Source organism: Branchiostoma belcheri, unplaced genomic scaffold (assembly GCF_001625305.1).
Source record: "Branchiostoma belcheri isolate BF01 breed outbred unplaced genomic scaffold, Haploidv18h27 scaffold97, whole genome shotgun sequence".
Classification (NCBI taxonomy): Eukaryota; Metazoa; Chordata; class Leptocardii; order Amphioxiformes; family Branchiostomatidae; genus Branchiostoma; species Branchiostoma belcheri.
In genome coordinates this window covers 1,245,513-1,269,673 of record NW_017804653.1, presented here as the reverse complement: position 1 = coordinate 1,269,673, position 24,161 = coordinate 1,245,513, and the positions used below count along the sequence as shown (strand labels likewise).

Sequence of the window (24,161 nt, the reverse complement as noted above, 5' to 3'; positions counted from 1 at the left end):
CTTTTACCCGGTTTCTAACAGTCCCAGAGTGCAATCATAAAACAGCAGATAGGAAGCAAAAAAAGGCCCAGCCAAGAAACCTGCTATGGAGATAAAATTAATGTTCTTTCACAAGTCGCTCCTTACAGTTTGTATAACCAAATCAAGGAGGCTACCTTATTAGCTCTACCGTATGAGGTATTTTACAGACGATTTTTTTTTCATTTTCTAGCCTTGTTGTGAACGGCAATGTTGTTAACCTTTGGCAGAATAACACCGTCTTGGCCACAGTCCTTATCCAGCGGAACTTTCCTTGTGTTATTCAGCACACAGCATTCCCCACTGCCTCCCAACATATGTGTTTTACTCAGTGTGTAGTTGCCGTAGATTTTCGGCAGCTTGAGGCTTGTCATCTTAGCTACATGGGATACTGAGGACTCTCTACCGCTTTGCTTGTCTGTCGAACTGTCGTCATCTGGATACATGGACAACACACGGTCCTGGTACAGGCTTGTGAGTTTTAGTAGTTCCTTTTTTTTCCTCTCCAGTTCTATGAGTTCCCCTCGCATTTCACGACACTGTTTGATGGCGTCGTTCCTGTCCTGGATAGCCTTGTATCTGTCTCTTCTCGCCTCCCATGTTTCCCGTGCTAGAAGATCTTTGCTCGCTAACAGACAGCTAGTTTCGGATCTCACAGCTTTCCTCTCTTTAGCCAGCTTGTTTTTCTCGTACACGACGCCTAGTCGCTCTCTTTCAGCGAGATCTCTCTCACCTTTTAGTCCCTGCATCATGTCGGAAGTCCACTCCAGCCTTTGTTTGAGTGAGTCTAGTTCCGTGGACACTCTCTCTGTGTGCCTGATGGCGTTCTCCATGGCTTCGACAGATAGATCTTTGACGGATTTCAGATGATCAAGATCACGTCTAAATTTGACGCGGGCTTTTTGTTCGCTTTCTAGTAGTCCTCTTGCCTTTGCCTTTTCTTTTCGAGCTTGGTCCTCTAGTTGTCGGTCGTCTTTTAACTCAGATGATTTCCGTGTGGCATTTTTCTCCGCCTCTTTTGTCTTCCTCTCAGCGATCTCTTTCTTCGCCTTCCTGCATTCTATGTCGGCCTCCATGGCGGTGATATGGGTACGGAGCTGTCGGACGAGACAGAGTGTCGTCGGACGCACCTGCAAGCCGAGTCCCTCAACGTCGAACTTCTCCGAACCGATGTCTCGTTCGTTCCGCCGTCGTGAATCTTCGTTCTGCTTCGGGGCCTTCCGTTTGATCTTCGTGGTGATCGTCGATCCCCTCATCGCCATTGGTCCGACGAAGAACATCCCAACAGCTCGGTGGTTCGGATAATCCCTATATAATGGCTGAAGAGCGCTGCAAGGTTTTTACGGTCCTCAAATCGTTCTGCCATCGATGTGAGCTCGTGCAGACGACTAGCGTAAATAACTGTCTCCAGGGAAAGTTGTTGAACTTGTGCTTCTCTGTCACCAACTTTAAAAAAACGTCAAACTCGAGTCATGTATCCGTAAGTTGAGTGTGGAAAAAGCCAAAACAAATTGGTCGCTATGAAAAAACGAACACCTGTTTGCACTTGGTCACGCTGTGGCTAACTCAAAAGTGGTCCTCTAGTGGCACTCTACATTGCGCTACACGCGGCACACTTGTAAACAAAGTTGTTATCCGTGCAAAGCTTTATCAGGGTGGTAGATAAATAGATAATACTGTTCTTTGTTGTACGGCCAAAGGGTTTAGCTACCGACTTTCTGGTCATCCTTCTACTGCTAATTCTTCCTGGTAATAATAGTTGGCCAGACAGCATTGCCCTGAGGAAGGTATGAGTAGTACTAGTAGAAGGACTGCATTGTCGAAAGCTTTTAGTAGGGAGTCATGCAAGATCGAGCAGCTTGAAAACAGCAGTTTAGATTGCAAAAAGAATGCAGCACAACTACGCCTATCGGGCAATCGAATCGACGCCATTGATGACAGATGTGTACCTAGCTCAGTGTTTGTTTTATTGTCTCAACCAATACAAACAGCCAACATTATATCGGTAGGTATGTAAGTATGGTGTCATAATGAAACAATATATACACGTACTTCCATATCTTTATATTAAAAGTTCTTTTAAAATGTTCTTCTCGAGTTATGTACAATGTAAACATGTTCGTTACTCGTACTTTGCTACTTTGTACACTTTTTATTTATAGCTTCAAATGTGATATTATAAACATGAAAACATGGAAACATACTAGTACTTTTCGTTATTTAAAGAGTAGAAACTATACAAGTTTTTTTACAGTCCTTAAGTTGATAGAAATAGTGTTTCCCTTCTCATCATACTTTGTATTCTCGTACTTAAGAAATTATAGCTTACAATTCAGGGAATTTGATACGATCAACTTTCGATGACGTAATCGCTGATGGGCGATACAGTTGAGCACTTTCAATCACTGGAAGTTTCGCAGACTCTGATTGGCCGACATTATTTCTTGCGCAGTCACAGTCCCAATGGCAGAGGTGCGCGGAGACCTGCCTGTCAATCATAGTGTTGCCATGGTAGTCGGTCACGTGAGCGCGCGGATCGCTTGACAGCCCTTGCAAATGAGCCGACACCTGTCTGTCAACCGTGTTGCCATGACTACCGCTCTCTGTGGTAGAACTCGTCGCGAAGTCGCTCTCTTCATAGTTGACGTCTGCGTTGCTATGGAAACCGTTGTCCGATATGGTAGGAGGGCGAAGGCGGGAGTGCGGTGCCAAAGTCTCGCCCGTGGGATACTTTTTCCACTGTCCACCGTGAGGAGGCCGATTGACCAGTGCTCTCTGATGACCAGTCGCCTGCAAGTCAGCGTATTGCATGTAGCTCCTGGTCAGATCTTGATGTGCAAGATGCTCGTCGTCATAGAAACCCCAATCGTAGACGTCATTCTCCGTGACGTCATGAGAGAAGGCGGGGCTCCACTGGTCGTACTGTACAGGTCTGGTTCTATGAACACTCGGGAAGCCGCCTCTCATAGGAGATGGGACGGCACCGACCGCTGCTTGTGTCTGGTTTATTTTCGGTAATTTGGCGGGATTCTTTGTCTTTGCAACACCCGGATGCGGTGCTTTACTTTTGAGCCCCCTCTTAGGCAACTTGTTATCGATGGAGGGGAATGTTGACCGCGGGTTTTTCGGGTTTGTCGTTCCGGGGTGTGGCCGCCGAGTGTTCTCCATAACAGTCAGCCTCTCTGAAGTCTCTAGAACGTAGCATCCAGATTCGTTCAACGAGTCCACGGAATCGCGTAGTTCTTTCAGTTCACCATTCAACTTCCTACAAGTTGTTCTGGCCAAGTCTCGTTGCTTCAGGGCCTTGTATTTTTGTTTCACGGCCTCTTCTTTTTCTTTCTTCATTTCTTCGATCGTGTCGTGGAGTTCGCGTAGCCGGGCTCTTTCTTCGTCTCTCTCCTTCGCTAGTTTGTTTTTCATTCGGACCTGAGAAGACGAAGAGACAATTAAATGCTTTTATGGTAGGCTGAACACAATAAAGACATACTACAAGGTCGTATTATTTTTTCAAACTAACACTTCTTAGTATTCAATTGAAAAACAAGCAAAAACTAGGTATTATAATGTATAAGCTCCATCTGTTCTTACGCGTACAACTATCATAAAAAGAGACAAGAAGTAGAACCTGTACTTAGCATGCAATAGATTCAGTGAGATACCAGATTTGCATCACTGCATAGAGCTTTGTATCATTATGACCTGTACTCATGGCTTAACTTGTAAGGACATCAATGCACAATACTAGTAAACGAATTCACTCATTAAAGAAAACAACAATTATGCTCACCATATTGAGTCTGCGTCTCTCGGCGTTGAATTTCTGCGTGTTGACTTCCTTCATGGCCAGCAACATGGCGGACATTTTGGCGCGCTCGGCTTCGATCTCTTTGGCCAGCTTGTTCCTCTGACGTAAGGCATTCTCCTTCACTTGGTGCGCGCGCTGGCGCATCTTACCCACCGAGTCAACATGCTGACGAACCTACAAATAAACAAACAAACAAGAGCCTTTTAAAAGTCTGGATCTTACTTAACATTATACCTAATCTCCAAGCAGGTTCTGTGGGGCAAACAGAGTCTATATATGCCATCTGAATCCTTACTGGAGGCCAATGGATACAGGTAGCCAATATATTCTCCTTGCCCCACAGAATCTGTTCGGAAATTACGTTATACCGTGATCTCAGGAGTTTATGATGAATCGGCTGCTGGAATCGGTTCCCGGAATCGGCTGCAGAAAGTGTTGGTATAGGTAGTAGCTTCTGGATGGAGGAACCTTGTAATCTCCAAACAGATCTTTCGGTGGCTGCAAAGTTTATATCAAATTGTATCAAACAGGCTGTATCCGTTTGCCAGGCTGTTAGCATTTGCTACTCCAAGTTAGGCTGGCAAAAAAAAGATACCACAAAAAAAAAAAAACACGACAAAACAGTACGTACCAAACACGCCAAAATTAGCCGAAGCCTATGTAAAACCTCTGCTTGGAGAGTATGAGTACTCAATGCACAGGGACGGCTACAAAGTATGGCGACTAAGGCAAAAACACCTTTTAGGAATGGATACTGAATCATGCAGCATTTCAGGGCGTACCCTTTAAAGTAAGTTTTGTTTGGTGCCAGGAGGCATTCAAAAGAAAGACACGGTTAAAAGGTAAGTTTTGTGACAGAACAAAAGTACCTGTTGGTCACCACCTCTCACAAAACAACTAATGGCTTCCGCCGATACATTCAAAACAACTGACGCCTCTCTCAAACAATTAAAGGTTGTACTGCAAAGTACACGTAGACATAAAAACAAATACGCACCACATTTGTACAGAAAAGGCGGTTAAACTAACGCTAGAAGCTTACTGAACTTACAAGCGTGTTCACTGTGGCGTCAGTTCACAGAACTGGAACGTTTTCAAGTATTTTTTTAGAAAGAGTGCGCGGTACCTGCTACACCCTGTATTGTATGTGTGTACTTGTTACGGATATGCTTGACCTAGAATATCCAATGTAGTTCCTAGTGTTTTATAATGTTTTCTTTTCTTTCGACTCCGATGCGCCCATTTGAGAACCTATAGTAGCAGGATGTGGTTTCAAGTGCAGTGATGTAACAAGATTTAATTAGTAACTTTCTTACTGATATGAATATTGCTACAAGCTTTTTTCCCATCCTGTTACATTGGCTATTTGTTTGATTATTATGATCATTTATCTGAGTAGGATTAAAAGAACATGTATCTACAAAGTATCCCCTTTGCAATCCCCTGCGTATTGACATAATGTACGTTTAAAGTTTGCAATATCACTCTCTCTTTCGCAAAATTTTAACGTCCTCTCTTATTCAACCTGTACATTTAGAACAACAAAACAAAGTCCACAACATATTTAATGTATGTTCTAACCCCTCTACAGGCTATTAATTTTTTAAAGCATCCAAAAGTACAAATTGGTCGATAACTGCTCACCTTTTCAAACGCCTTCCTCTCTTTTTCAACTTCCTTCAGTAGCTGTTCTTTCTCGCCGAGGGTTTTGTCACGTGACCTACGCACTTGTTCAACCTACACAGTGCATGTATACGTCATAACAACCGTTAGAAAACGTGATGCAAAAACGTGCAAAAGTAGGTCAAAAGGTCATATCCACTGGAGTTAAAATTGACACTTGACTAGTAACACTGAGCCGAACCCTACATCTGCTTGAATGTATATATCGCCCTGGGTACGAGATGTAACATTAGTGACCTGTTGTGAGATCTCGTTCACGTGTTTCTCCGCCTTCTCCGCCCTCTCCTGCGCATGCGCCTCCTTCCTCCTCGCCTCTTCTAACTCAGCCTCAAGAGTCTTCTGGTGACGCTGCAGCTGATCTATCAACTGGCATGGAAAGAAGGAAATAGATATATATTGGAAAAAAATGTTACAAAGAACATAATGTATTCCATGAGACTATTTTCAAACAAAAACAAGAATGTGGAGATCTCACACCTCTATGAACTATTAAGGCCTTCTTAAGTAATGCTGGTCACAAATTTAAGGACACATAAACAGACAGACACACAGTTGCCCAGACAGGAAGAGGGAGAGAGAGAGAGAGAGAAAGAGAGAGAGAGAGAGAGAGAGAGAGAGAGAGAGAGAGAGAGAGAGATAAAACAATACCTCCACTTTTCATGATGGAGGTAACAACACTAAGATCTTTCCTTCTGATCTTATTCAACCTCCTCCCGTCCCGAACTTTACCCCTTTTTCCACCCCCCCCACCTTTCCTCTAATCCACCCCCTTACCTGAATGGTCCTTGCGTTTTTCTCCACCCCCAGAATCTTGGTGAGGTACATGTTGGCTTCCTTCAGTTCCTCACACTGCATAGATGTCACCTCCAGGGCTTCTCTATTTCCATGTCTCTTCTCCTTCACGTTCTGGTGAATGTCTCTGTACTTAGGGACGCTCCTGTCTCCTTGCTTCACCACCTCGCAAAGTCTTAAGTTCTTCTTCTGCTTAGGACTGTCTCTGCCCGACTTTTCAGTTTCTCCTTCTTTCGTTCCATCAGTTTTTGCCTTGTTTGTTATCGGTTTTGTAGCAGTCTTCTTCTTTTGTTTGATGTTCTCTTTGCTTTTGTTTAATGTTTTCTCTGCTCTTGTGTTTTCTTCTGTAGGTCGAGTTGTTGACGGCGGCCCTACTTTGAAGACGACGTGTTTAGAAGTACATGCAGCGTCTTTGTGGTCCACTGTACTTTCTGGTGGGACGGAATTATTTTCTTTTTCAGAGAACTGACTTGTGTCTACTTCCAACTTCCATTTCTTCTCTACATGTACATCAGTTGTCGTTTTCTTGGTGTCGACTCTTGGTTTATTTGCTCCATCATTTGTTCTGGCGATTTCCTTGTTCTTTTTCTCCAACACATCGCTAGATTCTGTATCTTTCACATTTTTGTTTAACTCTGGAGGTCTTGTATCGTTCGTCTTTGTAGCGTCTTTGGAATGTCCTGCTTTCTCTGTTGGAACTTCTTGTGTCTTTTTCTCGGTATTGTTCTTGTGTGCATTCGCAATGTTTCCGTTGTCTATGGAGCTGTCTGTGGTCTTCTGTGAAGTCTTTACTTCGCTTTTTATCTCGTTGCTTTTCTTGTGTGGGATTGTTGTTACTTTTACCGTTTTGTCCTCACTCAAATTATTATTTCTTACGCCATCCCGAGGTGACACACGTTTGTTGTTATCCAAACTTTTCGTCATCTTTCGTGACATTTGATTCACGGTGTTGCATTTGTCTTCGAGATGTGAATTTGGTACAGATACACTGAGATGCGCTCCAGTCTTCTCTGTTGTGCGTTTGTTACTTGTGTTCTTCTGAAGTTGTCTAGTTCTTACACTGCATCCTCCTTTGAAACTGTTATTATTGGCGGCCTCAGAAGTCACCGTTATCTTGGGTAAAGTTGCACCAACCCGTCCCCCACCTTGAGGTTTTCTTGCGTTCATTTGCGCAGTCGTTTTGAGTTTGGATGCGTTCGTCTTCTTGTCAGGTCTTGTCCTTGGTGGGAATTTGCCTTCCATTGTGTTAAATGTTGTCTTAAAGTTTTCTGGCGGGATTTCAATGGTCTCTTTTTCATAAGATGATGCAAAATCGGCGTTTATATCATCCTTCAGTCTTATTTTCTGAGTGAACCCACCTTCAACGGATGGCAGCTTGCATTCGGTGCTTGTAGTAGACAAACGTTGTCCGTTTTTCCTCAGAGATTTTCCCGCGTTTTTTCCATCCGCCGTCCGCTTGGCCTCCGTGAGATTCGGGCACACGCCTGCCACTATCCTGTGGTCGCCGCCGCACTTTTCTTCAACAATATCCAACAACTGTTCTCCCAAATCTTCGTAGAGTTGTATGATGACCGGGGTGGCGGGTGGTGGAATATCCAGCTCGCTTTTTTTCATTTTCCGATATTAACAAAAGTCTTTGGGAAAACTCTAAGTTCTAGTAAACACTTGTAACATCAAAGTGACCCCGAGAAAGGTTAAATGTTTCCAATATTTCACCTTTGCTGGGACACAGCAAAAACCATCGACGTTTTTTTCTGTTTTATGTTTTGGTCATCAAACATTCTGTGTTGCTAGCTGTTCAGTAGATTTTGACCAATCAAAGTAAAAATGATAATCCACGCATCCAATCAGGTTTTGCCGTACTCCCGGATATGGTATTGTTTTGAGAGCACTCGAAGAATGTCCGGGTGTATGAAATATATCCTGGCTACCTACGTCATTGCATATATTAGTCCAACATAATATGTAAAGACTTCTAACTAGTTCTAAAAATCTTTCTAACGCTCATTACACTAATTTTAGCTCATGTATGTGTTTTAATGACCCAGCTTTCTACTTGCCATTCGTAAGCTCACCAGCTAGTTAGCACTTGTAAAATAAAACCTTTTGTTTTAACAAGAAACGCTGTTACGTTGGCTATGCTTTGCGGATTTACCAACATTGATACAAAGCAGAAGCTCAGGGATATTGTAGAATTACGGGTTTAAGCCACGTCTATGTCGGATTGTTTTTCTGCGGTCCTGTATTTTTGGTCTCGGCACGTGTCAGAGGGCAGCTGTGGTTGGTGTAAGGTTTCGTGTCGCGAGCCGGTTTGTTTGGCTTTCTCATTACGATTGAGGAGAAATCGATATGTGAAGAGCACTAGCCTCTAACAAGAGGGAGCCGCAAACTGTTCTCTCATAGCGCAAACCAACTCTCCTGCAATATCTGCCTATTTAGCCAATTTCTACTCTTTCCAGCCGCTTTCCGAAGCCTGGTAGAACCTATAAGAGCACTACTGTATACAGCAATACAGCAATACATGAGTACAGTAATATACAGTAATACTCAAGAACCATTTTAAGCTGAGACTTATAAAAATTACTAGTACGTCTTTTAAAATTCAACATCGTGATGTTGTACATGTTCATTACATACTAGATATGCATGGTTTTGCAAGACCATTTTTTTCTCACCTGCACCTTACATGTACCCGTTGCAATGTAGTTTTGACTAAATTTTGACTATGACTCTGTCGTTGCTTTAAGTATGACTGTACTGAACGATTCATCATGATACTTCAAGGAAATCAGCCCAAGAATGTAGTAGTGTAAATGAATATTTTCCGCCAGTATAAACACATCAGAACTTGGACTAACAGTGTTTTGAAGTGTCGCCTGGCGGCAAATATCAGTACTGCAACAAGGCAAAAGCACAGAAGACCAGGTTAAAATCAACCTTATCTGACGATAGGCATAAGAACGTGCTATGAAATAGGTCTGGAGCCTGCTGAATTTCTTCCCAATTTACAGGCAATGCGATGCAACAAAGGGTAACGTTACCGTTATTAAACTTACAACAATTCTAGGACACTTTTCTATTTTAAAAGGGACTAATAGTATGTCCTACGGGATGAAAATATAAACTTTTAATGTCTTTTTAAAGAATATCTTACACTTGGAAAGTTTCTGATAATCTACCCTATATTCTTTTTGATTGGCAACTTGCACAATATAATGGTACAAGATACTAGTAAGAAGAGAGTAAACAAAACACCCCTCCGAAACAAAATCGCCCCGCCCAGCTTGTCCCATAATACAGTACCCAACATGGCCGCCGTAGCGGACGGAATTCTCCCCTTTGTGGTCGCGGCCGGACTTTAGTGACGTTACTGTCCAAATATCCGTCTGTTCAGCCAGATATCCTAGCAGATCTGAATCAGACGATGAGATGGGACTCTAGGCTACCTTTGAAGCCCGGAACAGACGGGACATAAAGGGAGAGACGACGGAGGAGTGATGCCGCAACCTCGCGACCGAGAACGCCACAGGTTCGTAAATAAATTCATCCCGTTAAAAACTTTTCCCCTAACTTTTCATTTTTAGCCAACACAACCGCAACATTACGTTCAACTACAAACACAAGAATACTGTATAAGGAAAACATTTAATCTTGTAATCTGAGATTTTTAGCGAAATTGTGTGGCATATGGCGTTACCCCTTTATTTTTCTGTCCAAAGAAAAATAGTCGACGTGGATTCCAGGCAAAAATCGAACTCTGATCATACATTTTAATTAATTGACAAGGATAAATCTGGTAGAGTGGCTGTGGTATTTTGTGTAAATAGTTGAGACAAGCTCTCCTGTCAGTGTACAAGCCCGATGTCTTCGAAGATCAGAGGGAAAGGGGTTTGTTTAGGCTGGTGCCGCTTGTTCGCAGTTACCGGACACCCCTGAGCCCTGGCGCCGATTTGTTGTGGTCTCCTAACCCATCCGTGAACCAGCCGTTGTTTTTGAAATCTACACAAACAAAATGATTAAATCATATCCTATTTTAGTTCATTATTTCTGAACAATATTTTTGCCATGCTTGTATTTCTTTTAGATACCCCCTTTTATTTCTAGAATTAAAAGCGTAAACAATAAACTTGTTATTTTTGTTTTCAACCAGTCAAACGACGTTGTTTTTGAAATCTACACAAACAAAATCATTTCCTATTTCAGCTCATTCTTTCTGAGCAATAGTTGTAGAAAATCAAGCGGTTTTGACATGCTTGTATTTCTTTTATTTAAATATCCCCTCCCGTTTATTTCTGGAATTAAAAGTGTAAACAATAACATGTTATTTTTGTTTTGAAATCATAGTTTTTGTTTTAAATACCCTTACGTTGAACAATGCATGCAGTTGTTTTAGCCCATATTTAAACCTATTCTGGTTTCTTTAAAATTGGGATTTCTTTTGTAACTCTTCCCTCGGTTGTGTTTGGGGATGCCCCGGACAATAGTGGCCTATTTTCCAGATTTCTGATGCTACACAAAGACAGCTTTGTATCTGTGTGTAAGCGTTGTGTTATGGCCACAGAGGAGCCAGTACCTCAGCAAACACAGGGGAGGTACAAGGATATGCTTCACTGAACTTAAAAAACTCACCAGTGTGTGCGCTGACACAGTGTCCAGTCTTTTCATAATTTTTGTTGCACCCTCTCTCTGTCTATCTGTCTTTGAGCTTTAAAAGACGATCCATAATGCTTTTTTCATTGTACTACAATAACTTTAAATTCATTTAAGCACCCTTTGTGGCAAGATAGAAATCAACAGCTAGCAAATATACAGTTTTATACAATGTGTCTTTGAGTTCACAGTAGAAACACACACATGGAAATTCTGGAGCCAGTTTGTGTATGTATGGCAAATATTTCAAGATGCACAGTACGTCTTTTTCTTCCAAACAGTCCCTATCTGAAAATTGAAATGGGAGTGCAGCAGTGTTTTGATAATGATAGGCCACGCTGACCCTCTAGGGATGTTGCAGAATCATCAGGAGCAGTTGGGGCTAAGCACAATAATTATCTGGCTTGGGTACTGTACATTCTGTTACATTTGTATTTTTGCAGGGACTTTTTTTCGAGGGGAAAAAGGAGTTTTTTGCTGTGTTTTCAATTTGCAACTGGAACAATTTTTTTATAACAAAATATGGTAGTAATACATTGGAAAGATATATTGCAGTATCTTGATTCCAGACATTGAATAGAAAAATTATTTCATCAGGATCCGATGGTAAAACATAGTGAATAGTATATTGGGATTTTCTTGTACACAACCAGAAATGAAATACTGGTTGTGTATTATAAAACGAAAATCCCAATATCATAGGAATCAAACATTTCTAAATTTACAGTATGCACATTAGGCTTCATTTCCTGTAAATCCACTGCAAAACGCTTCTCCTAGAGCCTTCTTGAGCTAATAAGGTTTTGTCTCCTTTCTTACCCTAATAGATTTTTGGTTTCAACCCTACAATTAGTCTACTAGTAACATCTGGGTACCACAGTAGAGAAAACTGGGGCATTCTCACAAGTCTCCCCATGTGATTCCTGTTGAGTAATTTTAAGCCCATCTCTCTGTTATCAGTGTTTGTGTGTATGCAAATGAACGGGGATAGAAGTGGCTATGTTTCTTAAGTGTTGGCCGGACTGGACGCATTCCTTGCAATGCTTGGACTTACATGTAAGAGTTGGGCTCTAGGATATGACTTGCCACATACAAAAGACAGGAGTGAGGTGACCCAATTCCAGATGTTGCTCTCTGATATTTGGTGGTTTGTATCCAAGCTGAAGCTAGAATACTGTAAATTGTGACATATGCAGTGGTTTTATGTCTGTAATTTTCATGAACATATGCTCTGTCTCACTATACTGTAGTACTAATACTACCAGTAGTGTGTATTGTTCAGCAGCAAAATCAAAATGCCTATTTTTTGTACTGGTAGTGGTATGCCTATTTTCCCGTCCTACCACTGAATTTAGTCCTTGCAAACTTAGAACAATCTACGCTTCTGTACGTGTGTACTGGAAGGTATATACAAATGTTAGATGCAAGTTTTACGAAACAACTATAGCAATCGTGCTCCCCTCCCGCAACATAATTACATGTTGTTAAACTGCACAAACCCCTTTTGGCCAGACAGGTGCAGAGTGACCTGGCTATTGATCTGTGATTAAAAGAATAATTAGCGTGATCATCCACACGTGCAAACATGCCCCCAAACGCAGCGGAAATGATACCCTAAAGGAACGTAACAATAACTCTCTTAGTGTCTTACAGGCTTTTGTATAGGCCCAGAATTTGACAATGTTTTCTAGTACAATGTAAATGATAAGTGTTTTGCCACAATTTGTTTCATACAGCAGTTTCTGTATTATACGACGTTGCTGAAAAAGGATGTGTACACATACACATTACATACTTGCATATTGCAATTGCCTTTTGTATTATATCTGAAATTAGATTGATAATTGTATATATATTGTATATAAATGTTATGTTGTGTAGACTGGCCCCTAAAAACCTGCTTGTTCAGAGAATCAGCTGAAAGCTATGGACCACCCAGTAGTCTGAAAATTTGTTAGATGAATTAAAAGATTTTCTTCTAACCACACAGTTTGTTTCATGGTTTCACAAGATAAAGACAACAAATTGGGAAGTTTTAAAATATAGGAAAGAAGTCAAAACAAAATGGTATTGAAAATGACTTTGTCCTCTAGACTTAGAACTATGTAGTAAATTGTCAATACTGTGAACCATGTACTCTCCAAGCAGAGGTTTGGGTTTGGGGTTATTACCTTCGCCAAGAAGGTTATGTTTTCAGTAGCGTTTGTCCGTCTGTCTGTCTGTGAACAGCATAACTCAAGAAGCTTAGTATGCATTGTCATGAAACTTGGTAGGTGGGTAGGTCTTGATAAGACCTGGAAATGATTAGATTTTGTGCCCCCTGGCGGCTTTTGTTGGTACTGCAGCAGAACTTCCGGTTTTGATATCTCGCAATCTGGACATGTCAGGGTCACGAATTTTGGTTGGTAGATAGCTCTTGGGGTAGGGAAGAAGTGACATAAGTTTGGCCCCCCTAGCGCCTTGTTCTGGAACTGCAGGAGCATTTTCGAAGGATGATAACTCAAGAACCGGTGGACGGATTGTCATGATTTTTGGTATGTAGGTAGCTGAAGTGATGCTTGACACAATCAAATGATAATTATGCAAATCAGGAGCTAATTTGCATAATAAATGAGGAAATTCTATAAGTCTGCTTCGTTCGATAATAGGACTATGAAACACTTGTGACATGTAATAGAGAACGAAAAAAACATCTGAGGATATAGATTATGTAAATGAAGACCTAATTTTCATAATTAATGGGAATATTTTATAATTTCATAGTTGTAACTTCTGGGAATTTCATACTTGCCACATTTGGAAGTTAAGTGAAGGCGAACATCAATAAACATAATTTATTCAAATCATGACCTCATTTGCATAATTTATGAGAAAGTGCTATAATAGCCTTTTTGTGAAGATAAGGTTGTCATTGAGTGGAAAATATGATCAACATATAATCCATGGTAATGAGGCTCTTATTTTCAAAATCAATGATTAAAATTGTATGATTCTTCAACCGCAAGGGTTAACATCATTTGGCGAAGGTATGAGATCGTGGAACACTTGTTTTTAGCATGTGTTTAGGCTTTTTATCAGGGTTTCTCTTTTGCACTGGATTTTGGGTTTGGTGGGGAAAAAAAAGAAACCCCGATTAAAAAAACCTAAAAACATGCTAAAAATAACCTCAAACCTCTGCTTGGAGAGTACAAATGGTGGTAAGAACAACAATCCCCTCCCACAAATGTTGAACTGGTGATTGACAAGTACATGTAAGCCCAGCTTGATTGATATAGTGTTAGGATTCTCACTGAAATGATTTGACACCCTTGTTCAAACTAGACAGACAAAAAGAAAAGAATAATAAACAGTTTATAGAGGATTAACATTATAACAGGTTAGTGTGATTTGATTTACTCCTCTAATCCCTTTAAACTCTATAGAAATTTAGTACTTCCTTTCTGTTTATGATAATGTAAAAGTGAAATCGACCCTGTTGAAAAGTGTGTATTGTAAACATGGTATGGTCCATTGTTTCTTTTTTTTTCAGCAGAACTTTTCATGTTTTTTTATTAAAAGACAATGTTTTACATTGTTTGAATTTGATCCTTATGGAATTTTCATATTGCTGACTTGCAAGCCAGTGTCTAAAAATTCAACATCAAAAGTTCATTTTTCCGCTGTGTTTAGAAATCTGCCATTTGCAGAAAAATCTCTTCCGACATCTGCTTGGTGTTAGCCTGGAGGTGTAACCTTGTGTGTCTGGCAGACATCTGTGGAGGCCTGAAAATACTGTAAAGTCACTAAAAAACGCATCACATAAATTTATGCATTACCGTAAAAATGGATAGTTTACGTTAAAAACATCCCATAGATAAACAATTAAAGATAGGCCATACATTTTTGATATGATGAGTTTATAATAAGAGGTCACTACAAAAACTGCAAAATTAAAACTACCAGAAATATTTTCAGTTTTACAGTAAGTGAGGGTTCAGACAGGAAGTTGCAAGGCAGCACTAGTGTGTGGAAATGAGCCCCACAGGAAACAGAGCTGGCAGAGATAACATTATACAGGATGGCATCAGACAGAATTCAGGGGATTTGTCTGCTTTATAATTGGCTAACTGGATGATTGTGTTAACATATGACTTTTATTACGCAACAATGTACAAGGTACAAAGTATGACAGAAATGAGAGAACAAATCTAACAAATCAGTCTACGTAGTACCAAGGACATAAATGTACGCAATGGCCAAGTGGTTATTTGACAATACTTGGCTAATATGGCATAGATATACAGTACTAGTCCTTTCAGTAAAGGAGCCAGCAAAATTGGTGAGTTGTTATTAAAAGAAATCTAAACAGTATCAAGTACAAAATACATACTTGCTAAACTATTCTGTAGTATAGGATTCCATTAGAACTTGACTTCAAACAGGAAGTGCCCATATTTGGTAACAGGTAAATCATACTCACCTGTAACAATGGGGACAGGTATCACACCTGTTGGTTTTTACTCACAAATGTCGTGAGTCAGACTCAGCAAGGAATTGTGTATATAGACAGACCATTTTTCAGTTTACAGTGCTTTTATATAACATGGGTACTTGACAGTGTGTTGTTTAAGATACAATTTATGTGTTGTTTTATGACATACCTTTATGTAAAGGACACAGGTTTGAGTTTTTGGTTTGAGCATTTTTTTTGTTTTCTTTTCAATGAGAAACGATCATTATAACGTACATTGTTGCTTCATTTTTGTGAGCCATGTAGTACGAGAGAGTAGTCAGTTGAATATTTATTTATTTGTTTGTTTGTGTATTTATTCATTTTAATTTTCACAAAGTGAAAGGGAGGGCAAAACAGGTGCATACGCACCTTTACAAGTTGCCCTCCCCCATACAAATACACATATTATATACAACATCAAAATTTACATAGTCGATGACAACCAGTATTAAAATACACAGAATAGGCAATCAATATAGGAGGTTAAGCATAATTTAAATATATCTAATAAGTAGTATAAATTGTATTGAAACAAGATTTAGTAAGGTCCAGAAGCAATACAAGAAGTACACCCACAAGAATCACCAAGTACATGGCAGGTCAAGACTGTAATGTGTGTTAAATCTGTTATATGAGAGTGGGTTAAAGTTGCTTGAACCTAGCTTGGCTGCAATCCTAGTTTACTGGGACACTCATACTCCCCCTTTGTTATTGTAACTCTAGGTTTCCCTGACTTTCTGTACCTCAGAGATGTTGTGCAATTGTACAACAACTTTCTATGCAGAAGGTAATTCCCAAGATGCAGACTTATAATCAGGTGTCTAGACAGAGGATAGAGAAAGTCTATCCTCATGTGATAAGACTATTCCATGGAAGTGTAGGGGATTCATGATTTGTTTGGTGACGCCTATATATAGTAATATAGTATTGTTCACCAGTGCACTCACTATTCTCCTAAATGAATTTCGAGCCCAGTTATCATCTTATAACATGGTATTTATCTTCAAAATATTAGATTCGAACTGTCAACCCATGTTGTTATTTTCAAGACAGTCAAAAAGTCCTCAACCACCGTTCTATGCTTAGTACTACTTAGTACCGTACGGTAGTAGTTATAGGCACAGTTCTGCAAGTACATGTAACAAAAAATCCTTATCCCCAGCAAGTTCTATACGTAACTGGTACAGGTATCATTTTGGATCATTTGTATCACTTTGGTTTTCATTGAACATTCAGGTTTGCGGCCTTGGTTACATGAACTAGTTCTTCCAGGCTAGAAGACTATTGAATGTTAACAGAGTGAACGTTTTCAGCATACTTTGTTCACATGCCTACCCTGGGTGCATTGTTGTGTGTTTTCCTGTTCCAGTGGTAGCTCCCTGTAATCACAATCATCCCGACATAATGACTATAATTATCTCCCCACATTGTGAGCACGGGGGACGGACCTTTTTCTAAAGTGTCATTCAGAACTGGGGAAACTTTCAGTTGGGTGGTTCTTTGTAATTTGTTTCAGTAATTTTGTTGGTTCTACCAAGGACATTATACATGTGTGTTGAGTGTGAAGTCTTTGGTACTTTTGGGGACAGCCTGTTTTTGTTTGTTAAGCATAGTTCTGCCAATAAAATTAACTCAAGCCAAGGTGGTCTCCCCATTATAGTCTTAAAAGACTCGAAATACCACCTGCATATGCAGGAAGCTTAGGGCAGGTAAAATTGTTGCTGTGCAGGTATTTTTGGTTACTACTTGCACTGGCCCATGTACTGGGTTTATACATGTGTATGTGGATTTTTACTTGTAATTGACTTGTAACACCCACATTTTGGTTCATTTTTGAATGAAGTGAAAAAAAAAGAAATAATGGCAATGGATTCTTAACAGTTCTTAGTGTGATCCGTAACCAGTATTCTTCATACTTAAAAATGGATTTGAATATTGCTTTTAGCAAGGAAGTTTACAGAAAAATAACCTCCTTGCTTTTAGAAAGCAGGTCCATACCTGTTTGCCTTTGTGATTACGTCCGTGTAACAATCTGTAAACTAACACCGACATCAAAGGGGAATTTAGTTAAACCCTGAGGCTTTGCAGGTCAGGTTATCATAGAGGTCATCTCAAACAGGTGAATACATCCTTACCTGTGCAAATTTGGTCGTAAAAATGAGGTAAGTTATTTCTACCTTCTCACATTGTCCCTATAAGCTAGGGGGCCTTAAGTTATAACCTCCTTGGTTGTCAATGACCTAACAGGTATGTTGCAGCATGTCGGGGGGTGGGGGGCAGAACATATGACACCTGCACAAAACCCGTAATGTATTGTGCATAGCACTTTGGCAGAATGTCTCATATAAGGTTGTATTCATGCATATAACTTATTATAAGGTTAACACTCGACCGTCCTGTCAAGAATAGAAAGTATTGCACTGCTGACAGGATTTAGCAGTGCAAATCATTCTACTATTGACAGGACTGACTTTCCAAATGTTTTGTCAGAAAAAATATCGTCTGCAACAGGCAAAATTCTGATGTAACAGTGACCAAAAATTCTACGAAAACTTCAGCAGGCGCAGTACGTATTGCCGACGAGCTATATGTTGCAGTTGTGAAAATATCAATCAGTGAATAATTAACCAATGAATGTCCTCCTTTGTGGGAGCTCGGTAACCAATCAGAGGAGTGATTGGCGAGGTTAAGTGAGTTGAGTAACCCTAGCAGCTCGTTTGTCCCAGAATACACATGGCTGCCGTATTTGGAAAGTAACAGTTTGGTGAGATGGACTCAGTCTTTTGTCAAAATGCAAGGGACCGTTCAGAACATATGGAGTGGACATCATAGGATTAGGGTTATATTTGTCTATCAGAGATTCAAACTATATTTTAAAAGTACAGTATCAAAAAAGATGATTAGCCAGAAATAGCAATTAGCAAAAATGTAGCACTCAGCAAATAGTAACAAATGTTAGATCATAGTGATAAGAATGATAATAATTATCTTGTCTTATCTTATTTAGCAATGAATTGAACATTATTTTTCATCTAGTACTTACCAGTGGTTTCCCATATGAATATTAAGATTTCTATCATTTCAAAATTTCAACAAAATGTCCAAAGATGAGGTATCCATGGATTTGTAGGTCAAAAGCCTTGGTCTTAAAGATACCAAAAATGATTTAAAGAAAACATTTTTTATTGGTTTGCTTTTTTCTTTTGCTATGCTTTTTTATTCTACTTTACTCTACAGTTCATTCTTCTTCTAGATATAGTCTTGCTAACATTAAAGACAAAACATAACAAGGCGTGCGTGTGAGAGTGATGACATACAAACGTTAATGGATCTCCCCACAGTTTACCTAAGCTTTAGGTCAGGACTTTTCAACATACTGTAAAATTTGAGCAGGAGCAGAGACGACTTCGTAACAAGGCAGTGATGTAGGGTGCCGACAGTGTTTTCGTCTGACATAGTCCAGCTCCTATAGAAGAGTTACAGTTTCTGTGCTAAAAATGTGAAATTTCGTGATGGTCAGACCAGTCTGATAGGTTTTCCTGACTGTTGAGGCTTGTGAAAGTTAGGAGAATGTTTCGCGGGATGTTTAAGAGCTGTGTTTCCGCCAAGTCATCTGCGTACAAGAATTTTGTGCACATCGAGCCCAGCTCGTTTGTGGGGCCGTGTCAGGATATGGAGGACTTTTGGTTGCCTTCAGATCATGAGAGGTAAACGTGCTTGTATCTTGGCATCATGAAGTCATTTTTTTGTCCTTAATAAAAAATGTGCCTGCACTCATGTAAGGGGGCTGCATGGGGGGGTCCCGACAACGCTGTACGCTAAGTTTTGAGATCTGGCTACGTATTACGCTACAGTAGCGATTACGCTTAACGCTAAATTCCAAGTGTCTAGAACGCATTACGTAGAATTAAAACGCGTATTACGCTCTACGGAAAAGGGAATCCTGGCCCCCATGTAAAGATGAATGCCAGACCCATAACATGCTTGGTTCAGAGTTAGAGCAAGGATCAGGGCCTAACTGATTATGAGGGTGGCTGTGGTATAATTATAATTAGTGGGGGCATATTGGTCCTGGAGCTGAGAAATTGGTCAGTGTAGGCCCTGGAAACAGTCCAACAACTAGGACACCAAAATCCTATATTGAGATTTAAGATTAACAAGTTTTGGAAATATCTTTTGCCATTTGTTGCAGGAGTGGAAGGGAAAATGCACCAACAGATAGAAAGAAGAGACCGAGTGGAGAGAGAGAACAGGAGAATGAACAAAAGGACGACAGAAGCAGCGAGAAAAGCAAGAGCAGCAGAGAGGTCAGATTTGTAAATATCTCTTACTGTGCATGTTATATTTTATCTTTTCATGAACTACAAAGTCTTATACACACAAATGGCATTGTAAAGTAAAACACTGCTTACAGTTATACTCTTTGTCCTTACAGACAACAGACAGCAACCAGTCATATCAGGTGGGTGCAGTACCATTTTTAACCACTGTGTGGCGCTAGTTCATAGTACAGTTGTGTATTTCCTGTTTCGAAGTCTAAATGCAGGATAGCTTTGATAATTGTAAGGCTAACCATGATACCTGATGACTATATGCTTAGGAATTTTGTTCAAGACTCTAGCTGAAGAAAATACAGTTTCAACTGTTTTACCTCCTATCACGAAAGTTCATCTGTGTTGGTATTTTAAGTTGAAACTTTTGCTCCAACACGAGAGATTGTTCTCAGGTCTACAGCTTTTGACCAGTCACTTTGGTCTTCTTCAATAGACTGACCCAATGAAATTTGTTGAAAGCTATAGACTTTGTGTTTTACCTTGCCCTTCAAAGTTTGTTGTTGTTTTTAAACCAGCCATGCGTGTAGGCACTAAAGCTGGTGATAGGGGATAAAGTCCTAGCATCAATGGATGGGAGATTGTTTCCTAGACTCTTCATATCTTCACAATAAGGCCTTAAGCCCACGAGATAACCAGGATAATATTAACAATGGCCTGAACTGAAGTCCTGTGGCTCTGTGTCCAAAAATCAATGAAAGAAAGAAATGAAGACAGAACACTGAGCATTGTTTGGCCTACATGAATGTAGCTTTGCCAGTATCCTTCCATGCTATTTGCTAATAGTAATCAGGATATTCTGCTGTTCAACAATGACTGAGGGCCTGCATGGGGGGTAGTGATTACGAATTACCGATAAGCAAAATTTTCGCCTCCAATTACGAATTACATTTAAGCCTCAGAGCTGATTACGACTTTACGCTTTGCAGTTAATGTTCTATTACGAATTACGTTGATTTTTGGGGAGGCTGTCTACGGATTACGAAACTGAAAAGGCCTGATTACGCCTTACGAAGAAGGGCATGCAGGCCCCCAACAATGCAAAGAACTTCCTAGACCAAAGAATCCACTTCGTAACCCCTTAGTAACCCCAAGGTCTTCCTCCATTCATACGGGGTCACTTGGGTCATCCAGACTTGAAACCTTGCTAGACAAATGATGATACAGCATATTGAAGATGCGCCCTGTCCAAATATAAACACTGACCCAGATATCCCATATTTCATCAGTCTGTAACTGTGTCTATATATGGAGATATGAAGGTAACCGAATGCCCAGTGTTTCAAAGAGATAGGGCTTAGACGGCTTGTTTGAACTCTGGCCAGTTCTGAGGTGGTATTATGGAGCTGGAGAGATCTCTTTTGATTCACCGAAACAGGAGGGTACACGTGTTCCCACATGCCTGGAGGTGGAAACAGGTAATTTAGGAGAGAACTTACAAATTTTGTTTCAAGTTTCTTTTGATGTTTGCTCAGTTTGACTGTGTCTGTACCATTCTCCATGTTTCTTCTTCAGGAATTTCAGAATTTCAGTCTGTCATACTGTAGCATACTGTTTATATGTATTAGTAATGTGTAATGGATTTATTGATAGGCTACATTCTTTGATATTATGTAAGTGTAAACTGTTGCATTCCAAATATAGTTCTAACCATAGCACATAGACAGATGTAAGATTTTCTCTATCTAATTTTTTTACTAAAAAATGCTTAAGAACCAAGGAAATCACTTCATACGGCCCGAAGTAATGAAGTAAGATATTTAGGGTGGGACAGTTTAAGGAAAATATGTGTTTATGGATGGGGATGGTGTTGTGATAGAAAACACCACAATTTTTACAATAAGCAAACATGCTGGCAACACCATTCCAACTATTCCACCACTGATGTTGCTTCAGCCTTCCCCAACGGCTTGAAATACTGGGTTAGTGCAGGTAAAATCGGAGCTGTGCAAGTTATAATTTTTTATGTGTACCTGTACCTGCACCTAACCTGCACTGGTCCATGCACTGGGTTTTTAGGTGAATGTTGATTTTTGTTTCCTTCCTTCATTGACTGTTATCAAATATAGAGTCTAAAAGAATGGCCCTTTTTTGTATGATCCATATCTTTCAAAGTCTGAGTGGTGCAGGTAAAATTTGTCAAATGCAGGTTAATTTTCAGTGTTACCTTCCCTATATTTCTCCTCAATGGCATAGTCCGAATTCATCTATCTTATCTCAGCCTGTTGAAAATGAACACATCTTCTGCATCACTGGTTGCTCCTAGTTGCCATGGCAACAGATGGAGTAATCAGACCATTCCTCCCTAGAGGGGGGTGTAGAAGTAAAACTTATTGGGATCGTTTCCCTCTGGGGCTTGCCAGTCTGATGATCAACTACACTTGTGAAATGTTAAAACATGGGGGAGTGTTCAAATAGTTTATGGGTGGGCTCCAGTGCTTGGAATCATCTCTTGAGTTTTCGTGTGATCAAACTGCATGCATTGTATGTCCTAAACTGTTAATTGCCCAAGTTTGGGGGACTAAATTTTGTGGAGAAAGAAAGAGTTTGCTATTGAAACAACCATAGTAACTGTAGACAGAGCGTATAAAAACTAATATACACTGTTAAGCCACAACAAATATTTCTCAATTTATACTGTATTTCCTAGTGACTGTTTCTCCAGTTTTGTGTAACATTATACCTGTATAGAATGACGATATATTGTGATTATTAGAAGAGATTCTTATGAGATAAGATTTTCCAAAAGTATTGCCACATTCTGTAACAATGATCTCCTATAGAGTGCTTATTCACCATTTTCCGTGTGACCTTTCTGTTCCTGTAATGAATTCTGCCTTCCCAACTCATACGGAACCAGTCTTCTCGTCTCCGCATCTTTCATCATCGTTCCGCGAATAAATCCTCATGAAGGTGACCTTTCCCGTTATTAGCGAGGCGCTGACCCAATTTCTTTCGGTCATTCCGAACCCCGTCGCGAGACCGTCACCGCGGGAATAAAAAAGGTATCGGCCGTAAAAGCTAATCTAAATTCTAACGCGGTGTGAAGAATTTACATGTCAAAATGATGTTAGGTGCTGTTGGAATCATATGTCTTTTGGCTGGCGCTTTTCAACATGTTGTTTTGTCAAAATGAATGCATGAATACAGTGATGGAATGTACAAGGGAGTGAATACGTTTGTTAAGTCAAAGAAATTCAAAAGCTTTCATAATCTATGTGGGGACATGAATTGAGTGTTGAAATAAGTCTTCTTCTATTGCATTTTAAGACTTGATAAGTGTTTTATTTTATGCCTCTGCTCATTTTGTTTTATAGGGATTTCCATGCAAATGCTATGAATAAAGACACCCTTTTTGATACGTACTTAATAAAAGTTTATTTTATGTCTGCTTTACAACAATTTTCATGCAAATGACATGTATAAATGCCAACATCACCTGAAATGTAGGTCATGCTAGGTAAACTTTCCATTGAACTAAACATGCAGTTCTCTACCTATGTCTGATAATGTTCATTTTCTGTAACATTGCGATCAGATACAGTAAGTTCTTTTTTGAGGTGGCAGGGGCAGTAGGTTGTTAATCCACTGTGTCTAGGGCACAGTATTGGAAGAGCCCATCCCTCTCCTTCCACTGCCTTTTACCTCCCAAACTGCATTCAGGTACCCATTGTACACTTGGGTGGAGTGAGAGTTTAAAGTTGAAGTTTGAAGTTGTGTAACTGCTTTTCCTAAGAATGCAATATCTACATGTATAGCCAGCAAACCCGGGAATTGAACCCATGACCTCTTGATTCCTTGTCAGCTTGCCTTGCCATTCAGCCATTCGACACCTCATTGCTGCAGCTGTGAGAGATACTGCAGAAAAGAAACCATGCACGTAAAACTACTACAACTTTTACGCGATTTACGGTATATTGATTGTGGTTAAATGAAGGCATCAGTTTTGTGTTGCATGTTTATAGTGTTGAAGGAGATCTTTTATCCAGCTTGTCAATGTTACAGCACCCCTGTGTCACATCTCCTACACAAGTACGCAGTAAAGGGGACGTTCAGATGTCCTTCATTTATTTTACGACTGAAAAGAGATCATTTTGATTGAATCCAAGTCTAACAACTTCATACACAATGACAAGAAAGTATAATATGTCATTCTATGTCTCTTTAGGGGCTATCAATTGAATCAAGTGTTGTACAGGGGTTTCTAACTCTTCATGAAAAGAATAAGTATTCCACAATAATTCTAAGAACTTTCAAGTCTTTACCAGATTCAAGTGATGGTTCAATTTTTCATCCAGTACCTTCTGTAGTATTTGATACTATGTGAAAACTGAAATACCATGAAATTGAAATATTTTGCCACTATCATTTCTGCAAGATGTTGACAACA

At 40.0% G+C, this 24,161-nt stretch overlaps 3 protein-coding genes across 3 annotated transcripts in view; 1 reads left to right on the top strand and 2 right to left on the bottom strand.

Moving 5' to 3' along the window:
* Position 1: 1 nt before the first annotated feature.
* On the bottom strand, positions 2 to 1,432 carry LOC109461878 (rho GTPase-activating protein gacN-like). Its single transcript, XM_019758348.1, has one exon. It carries the CDS (start codon positions 1,296 to 1,298, stop codon positions 201 to 203), a length of 1,098 nt encoding a protein of 365 aa, XP_019613907.1. The 5' UTR covers positions 1,299 to 1,432; the 3' UTR covers positions 2 to 200.
* Positions 1,433 to 2,059: 627 nt separating this feature from the next.
* LOC109461928 (nucleoprotein TPR-like) lies at positions 2,060 to 8,058 on the bottom strand. Its single transcript, XM_019758411.1, has 5 exons — positions 6,281 to 8,058; positions 5,744 to 5,872; positions 5,468 to 5,560; positions 3,806 to 3,997; positions 2,060 to 3,444 (listed from the first exon to the last, which is right to left on the bottom strand). Exons 1-5 carry the CDS (start codon positions 7,910 to 7,912, stop codon positions 2,344 to 2,346), a joined length of 3,147 nt encoding a protein of 1,048 aa, XP_019613970.1. The 5' UTR covers positions 7,913 to 8,058; the 3' UTR covers positions 2,060 to 2,343.
* A 1,528-nt stretch (positions 8,059 to 9,586) lies between these two features.
* Positions 9,587 to 24,161, top strand: part of LOC109461862 (nck-associated protein 5-like) — a 52,765-nt gene continuing 38,190 nt past the window's right edge. Inside the window, exons 1-3 of the mRNA XM_019758332.1 lie at positions 9,587 to 9,827; positions 19,633 to 19,747; positions 19,876 to 19,902. Coding sequence (XP_019613891.1) covers positions 9,796 to 9,827; positions 19,633 to 19,747; positions 19,876 to 19,902 — 174 coding nt within the window. The 5' untranslated portion in view covers positions 9,587 to 9,795. The remainder of the gene's footprint in view (positions 9,828 to 19,632; positions 19,748 to 19,875; positions 19,903 to 24,161) is intronic.

Bases quoted from the DNA above. Each gene is read 5' to 3' on its own strand.
- LOC109461878 (XM_019758348.1), bottom strand. From the start codon at position 1,298: ATGTTCTTCGTCGGACCAATGGCGATGAGGGGATCGACGATCACCACG.
- LOC109461928 (XM_019758411.1), bottom strand. From the start codon at position 7,912: ATGAAAAAAAGCGAGCTGGATATTCCACCACCCGCCACCCCGGTCATC. The intron at 5,873-6,280 runs GTAAGGGGGTGG...TTTCCATGCCAG, and splicing joins AAAACGCAAGGACCATTCAG to TTGATAGATCAGCTGCAGCG. The intron at 3,998-5,467 runs GTGAGCAGTTAT...GTTTATTTGTAG, and splicing joins AGAGGAAGGCGTTTGAAAAG to GTTCGTCAGCATGTTGACTC.